The 9,834-nt window shown below is 41.0% G+C and overlaps 1 protein-coding gene across 1 annotated transcript in view; it reads right to left on the bottom strand.

The window, feature by feature from the left end:
* Positions 1 to 4,832: 4,832 nt before the first annotated feature.
* Positions 4,833 to 9,834, bottom strand: part of nkd1 (NKD inhibitor of WNT signaling pathway 1) — a 36,490-nt gene continuing 31,488 nt past the window's right edge. The window contains exons 8-10 of the mRNA XM_014007954.1: positions 9,121 to 9,202; positions 8,735 to 8,862; positions 4,833 to 7,271 (exon numbers count right to left, since the gene is read on the bottom strand). Coding sequence (XP_013863408.1) covers positions 6,739 to 7,271; positions 8,735 to 8,862; positions 9,121 to 9,202 — 743 coding nt within the window. The 3' untranslated portion in view covers positions 4,833 to 6,738. The remainder of the gene's footprint in view (positions 7,272 to 8,734; positions 8,863 to 9,120; positions 9,203 to 9,834) is intronic.

Here is a 9,834-nt window from a genome sequence, read left to right as displayed (position 1 = left end):
TGTGTGTGTGTGTGTGTGTGTGTGTGTGTGTGTATTGCATTATCATCATGTCAATGGATGCTTATTTTGTACATATATGAATTAGTAATAAATTTTTCCTGAAGAAACAACACAAGGGTACTGAAGTACRGTCTAGAAAAAGTGCAGGACAAAAAATCACATGTGCACTCATTTAATTGAGTCAATGTATCTGGCGCTTTCTGCTGTCAGAAAGTTTTTTGCACATCATTCAAAAATTGACCAAGTTGGCTGATTCATATCGTTCTCATCATTTCTCAATTTAAGATCTTAGTCTAAAGTCTGGGTTAAAAGGCAACATCAACATGCAATCCTTCAATGAATGTTAGGTTTATAATGATTTTTTTCTCAGTTATTTTGGCGACTGCATAAAAGTGTACTAAATGTAAATAAACTATTCTGCAAAAATAAATAAAAAGAACCACGGGAACAACTTGCCTTTTAAAGCTGATATGCATTTTGTAATGTGGATAAAAGGTTTGGTAACCTGAGTTTGATTAGCCACCCGGTTACACCGGCTTGCTTGCACAAATTCGTGTGTTTGTGAGAAGTAGCCGTATCACATTGCCAAGAGGCAGACTGCGGTTTCCACGGCCAGAGATAAGCTGCTAAGCTGCAGATGAAAGTGTGTATTTATGTTGAGAGTGTGACGTGGTGAGCAGCTGGCTGTTGTCAGACAGTTTTAGGAGCCTCCCAGGACTCCTGTGGTTGAAGCAAAAGTGGAGCTGCAACTGGAGGTGCATCTTCTTCAATGGGCTGATGGAAATAACAAAGTAACATGAAGTGCATGAGGAGAACAAACATTTTCAGACTCAAAACCCTGCAAAATGTTGACAGTGATATGCGCCRTGCAATGTGAGCACAAATAATCATAATGAGTAGTTACCATCCGGTTTATAAAGGAACTGGTTCATATTTTAATTAAAAGAGATTTCCCTTGGCAAGGATCTGTTATCCAATAAACAACGCATTTAATCAAATATAATCTAATATAAAGTAAACAAGGTAGTGAAAAAACATTAGATAATGGTGGAGGGAAGGCTGAGAACTAGAGTTAAACGAGTGACAAATGGAAGCGAGTCTACGTCAGAGAAAATTAACCTTATAATATTCCCTGAGCTGAGTGGGACAGTCTGGTGAAAAACAGACAAACCTTTAATTATAAATAAGTTGTATTCTTTCTACATGATGCTGGTCCAGTCTACAGTAGTTACATAAAATTTAAACAAATGTTGTTATATGGGCCTTTCAAAGAAAGTACTGGATAAGATGGAATAACATGAAAAACTGAATGAATACTGACATTTTTTACAACAGGACAGAGGATGGAGAATCTAAAAAATTTCGAGCGATGTTGGTAAAAAAAAAATGCACTGAAGCCTTTCTAATTTAAGATGTGTGCACATAATCTGCCAAAACAATAGAGAAAAAAAACGTTCTTGTTAACATTAACTATAACAAAAAAAAAAGAGTAACTCATTTCACGTGTGACAGTGCCGAGCTTCTGAAGGAGAATTAGCTTTAGAGAACAGGCTTTTAAATGAGCTGACCCGTAAATGTAAGTCTAAGTAAAGCATTTACAAACAACTGCTTTGCTAGTTCTTCGACGGGGCCGAGATGCCCTCGATGGAATGTGTCTGAAGCTTCCAGTGGGGAAAGGCATTAAAAGAGACATGTCGTGCTTTTAAATCCTTCTTTTTCTTATTTAAATCAGTCAGTTGGGGTCTATATAAAGTGGAACTGCAATGCTTTGGTCTGAATTCCTCATTATTGTAACTCCACAAGCCTCTCTTTCACCCCTTTTCTGAGGTGTGTTTCAAAGCAACTTAAAAAGAAAAAAAATGTATAGGCCTTCTGGACGGGTTCTTCTYTAATGAAACGTTTCGTCTCTCCTCCAAGAGACTTCTTCAGTCTGAGAGTTTCAGGCAAAATTCAGGCTTTTAAGCCCTGCCTCCATGTGACTGATACTCACATCACATGGCTATCGTTGACACCTAATTAACACCTATTGTTAACAGGGGTGGAGTGATACTGGCAATAGCCGCGCTGTAGGAGGGGGACAACTGAAAGCGGAGGCCTCCACCTCTGTTTAATGATGGACGGTCTTTCTTCACAAAAATGGCTTCTTTTACTCCTCTCTCAAACCAACGTTCCTCTCTATCAAGAATGAGAACATCCTCATCTCTGAAAGCGTGACCGCTGTTGCGGTTGTACGTTGCGGGTGTTTCGGAGAAACTGAGACGTTTATTTTCTAAACATGGTGTCCCAGTGGCTTTCAAACCCCAAAACACATTACGGCAAAGGCTGGTTCACCCCAAAGATCCGGTGCCCCGGCACAAACAGAGCAATGTTGTATATGCTGTTAAGTGCCAGGAGGACTGCGACCAGTTATACATCGGGGAAACAAAGCAGCCACTGTTCAAAAGAATGTCCCAACACAGACGAGCTAATTCTAATGGCCAGAACTCTGCAGTTTTCACTCATTTWCAGGCCAGCGGTCACTCTTTCAGAGATGAGGATGTTCTCATTCTTGATAGAGAGGAACGTTGGTTTGAGAGGAGTAAAAGAAGACATTTTTGTGAAGAAAGACCGTCCATCATTAAACAGAGGTGGAAGCCTCCGCTTTCAGTTGTCCCCCCCCCTACAGTGCTGCTATTGCCAGTATCACTCCACCCCGTTAACAATAGGTGTTAATTAGGTGTCAACGATAGCCATGTGATGTGAGTATCAGTCACATGGAGGCAGGGCTTAAAAGCCTGAATTTTGCCTGAAACTCTCAGACTGAAGAAGTCTCTTGGAGGAGAGACGAAACGTTTCATTAGAGAAGAACCCGTCCAGAGGACCTATACAATTTTTTTCTTTTTGATTTTTTACCTGGATTACTGAGATGCATCAGGACATTCAAAGCAACTCGTTTTGATGCTGTCTCTTTACATGCAAACGAGGCACTTCACATCCTGCCCCCCTCCAGCTTCCAGACCGGTCCATTCTAGTGTAATTGAGGGGTTTACGGCTATATAGCGACGCAGAAACTTTGTATTTAGAAGTCAATTAAAAGATGTCAACAGGGGAAGACTTGTCCATCCAGCCTTGGAGCCCAGAGCCAGAGGAGAATGAAGACAAAGAAATTGTTTATTTGGTAAGTTCAGACCTGATTTAGAAGTTGTGTCTGTGATGTAATATTTCAGGAAATCTCACAGAGAATGGAGAAAACTGACCGGGTTGAAAAACAATATAAAAAGGTATCCAACGAGAAACTAAATTCAACTTTTCTGCACTCCGATAGACTCCAAGTACACAACAAAATGCCTTTAACGGCTAAAAAAAAGTGCATTCATCCCCTTTAAATGAAACAGGGTGATATGTGTGTTCACTTAAACTCTCCTAGTAAAAGGAGTTTTAAAGAACTGCCGGTGAGTCTCACTCAACCAAATTCCTTCAGAAACCCTCACTCACCATGTCAAATCAGACCACCCTGCWGGATGAAAAGTTGCCTTTCAACAGAACAAGACGACCATTTCCACTCTGCTCACGTTTAAAACTGGCATCAACCTGTTTCTGAAGAGGTGCAGGGCTGACAAAAAAAATAGATAAATAAAAAAAATGTAAGTTTTGCTTTTCGGTTGCAGGACAAGGTGAAGATGCTGTGAATTGCAGGAAGTGTGTTAATGAGTGATCTGCTGAACATAAAAATAGAGAATAAAATTTGAGCCTTTTTCTCTGGTTTGTCCATGTCCTCCCGCCTCTGTAAGGACTGCCTTTGAGCAGGACACCTGAATAAATTGTGTTATTTATTTTTGACATGACTGAGGAAGGTACTGAAAAAACGGGTATGTGAGCTTACCGAGAATAAAAGTCATTAACGCTCCCCCAGCTGCAGGTTTTAGATGCTCGCTCTTTCTGATCACAGGTAAGAACAAGAGGACATGACAGATCCAGATTAATGTCCTCRCTGCTGGCGGGACAGGAGTCCTGAGTTATGGGTTTAGTGGAGACTGGGAGCTGAGTTTGGTGTTATCCAGCACCAGAGGAATGAGACAGCTGAGAGCCCTCCTGACGGTGTCACACAAACACACATGCAGGTTTGTTTTTAAATCCCCATGGGGACCATGGACTGACTTCCATTCATTTTCTAGTAATTTTATAGCCTAACCCTGACCATTTACTCTAAAATTTAATCTCACAGATTAACACTAACCTAAACTCAAACTTTGGTCCTAAACCTAATCCCCACCCGAAATTAGCATCCGTGCCCATGGAGGCTGCCTTTTTCTGGAAAATGGTTCCCACGATGTAGCAAAAACGTGCCTGCACACAGACGTTTGATCTTCTATCCTCATGGGGACTTTACATTGACTACCATTCATTCAATGGTCATTTTGATAGCCTGACTCTGAGCCTAAACCTAACCTAAACTTAATTCACACATTAGTTCTAAATCAAACCCAATGGGGACTAGGATTTTGTCCCTATAAGGAACAGTTTATCCTTCTCACCTGACAGATTAAATAGTCATTAATAGTCCCCACCGTGTAGCAAAAACGTGAACACAAACACACACAGAGTGCTTTGTTGGCTGAGCACCGAGGCCACATGGCTACATGGTGAAAGACCCGCTGACAGCTGGGGGACCAGAGGATGTCATGAAAACAAGGGGGGCAGCTGATTGTGGGTCATGGCGACAGGGCTGCTAAGACATGGGTGTGACCACTAATCTAAAACAGTTTTTAACAAAGATTGTAGGGCATACATATAAGCAAAGTTTCTCTGCACAAAAAAAAAGCCCACGTGAAGAAATAAATCATCTCGTTGACTAGTTGTACACTAAGAAAGTTTAATTTTATGCAAGTTTATCAAATCCTGACATGAAGATCTGAGCATCTTCAGGCTCAGTTTCCCTAAAATCAGAAGAACAGCTTTGTCTGATGGATTTATGAATGCAAGTAGAACTACAGAACAGCACTACAGAGTTGGTAGAAGTGAGAAGTTGAAACAGACGGAGTCATACACGTTCTGCTGATGCTACTAGTGGTCATAAAAATATGCAGCTGTGAGGAAACTTTTTATAGCAAATGCATGAATATCACGTTATCAATAAAGCTTATAAAATTGATAACAATATAAATACCTTATGTACAGCAAATGTTAAGAAAAGCAAGTAGATTTTCCACATTTCAGAGCTGAAGACTGACATGATTTCTACTTTCCACAATGTTTCAAAGTGATTTTAAAAATAACCTCTGAACGCTTGATGCAAGTCCCAACGATTAGAATGAAGTTAAGAGGTAGCAGCGGATTTGGGATTTCTCACAACATTTAGACATTTTCCTGTCTGCTTCTGCCTTAATGGTATTGTGGACTAGGCATGGGCCGGATACCGGTTTCACATTTCCCCAATGTAAAAAAAGTCACTTTGTCGAAACTGCTAAAATTTTCTGTCACGCCGTTCTTGCGGTATAAGCTTTTTTTTATGTCTCGTAAGAAAGTGGAAGTGAAATCCCTCAGGTTGTGTTCAACTGCAGAGTAAAGACCCCTCCCTCCCACACACCCCTGCATTAGCTGCCAGCTCTGCAGGTTGAGTTTCCCAAAAATTTTTCTGTTTAAAAGAATAAAGCTTAAGCTGAGCAGCTCTTTAGCTGAACACACAATTTATACAGCCTGATACTTATACTGTAACTTCTGTTGTTTAATGATTTGTTATCTTCTTTATATCAAACACCCCTTCCAAATCGAAAACACAATAAATATGATGCATTAACTCAATAAACAACGACTTGCTGCTCAGTATACCTGATTTCTCTCATCTTTTAAAAGCAGTAAAAAGTAGTTATCTTATTAGATGTAAATTTTATTATTATAGCTTCATTGTGTTAGGTAAGTATGAACACATGTTAGAGGAATGAAATTTCAGCATTACACGTGATTTAAAAACAGCTTATAAAGATAATTAAAGTTGACTATGACAATAGAAATGTTCTTTTCTTTTTTTGTTTTTAAATACCAATTTCAAAATAACACCTTTTAGAACTGTAATCATAATACTGTGATCCCGCAAAACCATGATATTTTTGTCTAAGGCTATCATTTAGTCAGACTTTCATACCGGCCCATGCCTATTGTGAATATACATTTTTTTTCCATTTTTAAGCTTCACAAACCCATTTGACAGCTTGCTTTAAATACTTACACACCCATGAATGCACTTCCAAGTGGTTTTTTTAACAGACACCAGTGTTGTGACACTCGGATGCAAACAGTCAAACTTTAGCAATGTTCACTCAGTCATAGTTTGGACACAGATTTTTAATACATATTGCTCTCTTGTCACTTCTATTCCTTCATATGTTTTCATCTTTACGTCACAACTTCCTACTTTTGTCCCACCATTTGATTTAGTGGTCTGGGAAGGGTTGTTAATCTGAAGGTGTTCCTTCGTTCTTCTTGTTGAGCCTCGTCAGAACTCTCCATCCCGTCCTGCTGCCCCGTGGTCCTGAATCTCTGATCTGCTGCGTRACCAGCTTTTTGATAATACTGGTTCACACCATTTCAGCACAGAGCGGATCCTCCACCCCGTGTCCTGAGTCCGCCACAGTTCCTGTGCATGACCAGCAGCACAGTGTCCGATCAGGAAGTTTCCTGCAGTCAGTGTCTGCTGGTCCGGGTCAGGTTCTGTGGGACTTCAGGAGAGCCGAGCCATCCCGTCCCAGACAAGACTGAAATTCAAGACTGGTAAAAGTGGTGGTAGTGGTGGTGGTGTTCATGATGGTGGTGATGCTCATGCCGCTGCACCACTTGTGCCAGCCCACCTTCGTACAGCACCACACTGGGGAGGTCTCTCACCTGTTCTTTYTCCACCACTGGACCTGGGGATACAAGCGAGCCCAAGGCCCGGTAGCCGTGGCTGTCTTTTCTTTGTTTGTGTTTGCGGTAGGGCGCTGCGGACTGATGGGGTGGGATCTGAGTGGGAAGAGCCGGGGGCGGGGGAGCACCTCGGCTCCTCATCACACGACCGCCGGTCTGCGCTGGAGGCGTGCGGCTGTGGGTCTTCGGAGAACGGATGGCGTGTCGCCCTGAGTCTTGGCCTTTGAGGCGGGCAGGATGGAGGCCGGAGTCTGGAGTGGCCGTGTCAAGGACCGTCTGCAAACGACGGTGGTGGGAGTGGGAGTGGCCGTTCTCTGGTTCATGGGAGCGAGACCGAGCCTGGTTAGATGAGCGGGTCTGAGTCTCCACTTTAACTGGCTCTGCAGCAGGAGCTGAAACATATACATGGACGCAGATAAGTACTTTAAACAATTACCAACAAAACGTATCTAATATTAAAATGTCTTATATGTGCACTGAAAACCATGACAAACTGAGCAAACCAGATGAACAAAACTACATCTAGCAGCTTTGCTTCCTGTGTGCTCGTCTTGTATAATTTCAAAAATGTCATGATTTTATTTGAGCAACAAAGAAAATATGTTCTTATAATGTAAAGATGAGATTTATTTTCTTCCTCTGAGCTTCCGGTCATGTGCACAGTTCAAATGACACTTTAAGTGTGTTTGAGTGTGTCACCAGTGCTATATTAAAGCTCTGCAGAATCTCATTTCTGGATCTTTCCTTGCACAGATAACCCAGACATGTCGCAGAGCTGAACCCTGTTAGCACTTCCTTACCAAAACTAAAACATGACATGACTGAACTGCAGCTTTAGTGTGAATGTTTATAAAACAAATAATTTATTCTATCATGTTTTTCAGCACATATCTTGTTTCGCATTTTTTTGAGGTATTTCAACAATTTATATATCAAAACGTTCAGCTCCTTCAGGATGTTCTGGCTATGACTTTTAGTTCCTTAGTAATTTATAGTTTTGAGACATTTAGCTTTTTCTGTAATGTTTTTCTTATTGAAAATTAATGGAGCTGTTTTCAACATCCATAAAACTCTTCAAAATGTTCATATTTATCTTTGACCTTTTCTTCTAGTTCTGTTTTTTCAACTGCTTTGTAAAAATGTAAGTTCCTTTGACTTCTATTTTGCTTATTTTAGCTTTTTTAGCTATCATTCTGACCTTTTCTGCAATTCTTTAAATTTCACTTTTATGCTTCTTTTAGCTTTTTTCTTCTAATTTCAGCAGTTTTTTTCCTATATTTTTAGCTATTTGGGCTTTTTTCAGCTAATTTCACCTTTTAATGATAATTTCAGCTTCATACTGCTTACACTGTAAAAAATGAAATGTTGGATTTACTTAACCATGTTATGTTACCTGGTTCCACTTAACTGAGTTGAGTAAATTCCAAGAAATAGTATATCAGTTTTTAACCAAAGAACATGAGTATATTGCTTTGAATTTACTCAACTCAGTTAAGTGGAACCAGGTAACATAACATGGTTAAGTAAATCCAACATTTCATTTTTAAAGTGTAGCTATTCAGCAAAAATCTTTCAGCATTAAGCATTCACACTGCGTTTTCTTAGGAAATGCACATTATCTAGTTAAAGACTAAAACTTCACAACAACTTGTTTAGATGAGTTTTTTGTCTTGAACACTTAACGTATTGTGCTCGCTCGCCTGAGCCCAGATGTTTGTTCTGGCAAGGAACACGTAGTTCCACCTAACGGCTCAAAGCAGGTGCCGCAGTAATGAGTGGCCCTGGACGGCTCTTCAAACAGCCACGGTCTGCTCGCCTCCCTCCCCTCACCCCTGTCTGGCCCCGGTCCACTCACCGGCTCCAAAGCGGGATGTGTAGTTTTCGATCCCTGCCAGGTCCAAGTAGTGGTTCCTGCGTTCCAGGTTCTCATCCACACAGTGGCGCTGGCAGCCAGGCTGGGTGTGGTGGTCACTGTGGTGGCGCCTGCGGACACAAGCGGCACCTCTCATTAGAAGACAGTTTGAGAAAAATAAACAAGTGTTGCTTGTGATCGGGCAGAGGCACAGTAATTGTTGGGAGTATTAAAATTTAGGATAGCAAAAAAAAAAAAAATCACAGATTTGAACTCCCACTGGAAATGTAAATTCTGTCAGTTTAAGAAGTGAAAGGTAGAAAAGAAAAATTCTCTCTGAGCACAATATAAACACCCGAGACAAAAGTTTACAGAGGTGTTGGGTTTACCTTAGGAGTGCTCGAGACTTCTTGTCTGCACTCTTGGGGTCGTCGATGCACTTGTCATTCTTTTCTCTGGAGTGGGACATGTCTGTGTACGCACAAAAAGACAGGAGGCTATTATCAAACAGTGCAACACAAAGCAGCCACACTCACACACATACGCACAACAACAGTCACATAAGACTTAGAAGAAAGCAACCTTTGTTTAACGGGTTTCACTTTGAAGATCTCTAGACAAGGAAAAACAACAGTGCTTCATTTATTCTATTTTCAACTCCCATCTTCTTATAAGGAGTGGAATAACATTAAAAAACCACGCAGGCTTCAGAAATAGTTTTATTAGGACGTGAGATGTGATGCGACTTGAAATTAGCATGAAGGCAATACTTTCAAAGCTTGCTCTGTTTGGATCTCTTGATAGATATTTATAGCCAAAACAATAAGACACAAAACACACAGAACATATACATATACATATACATATTCATACTTCCATACACCCTCACTGACCATCAGAAACCCCAGAATCTGCACACCAGTTTATGTGCAGTTGTGAATGTGCATGTATATACAGATTTCTACAATGGAATATGTAATAGTGACTGTGGAGACCCAAAGACCCGAAGCAGACATAAGGGAGACCAGTGCCGAAGACCCCGAGAGTGACTCCAAGCGCGGAGTCCCCAGGGGCACCAGTGCAGAAAGAGCCGCCCCATACCC

The sequence above is a fragment of the Austrofundulus limnaeus genome, unplaced genomic scaffold (genome assembly GCF_001266775.1).
Source record: "Austrofundulus limnaeus strain Quisiro unplaced genomic scaffold, Austrofundulus_limnaeus-1.0 Scaffold46, whole genome shotgun sequence".
Taxonomy (NCBI): Eukaryota; Metazoa; Chordata; class Actinopteri; order Cyprinodontiformes; family Rivulidae; genus Austrofundulus; species Austrofundulus limnaeus.
The sequence above is the reverse complement of the archived record's forward strand: the minus strand, read 5'-3'. Positions and strand labels throughout refer to the sequence as shown.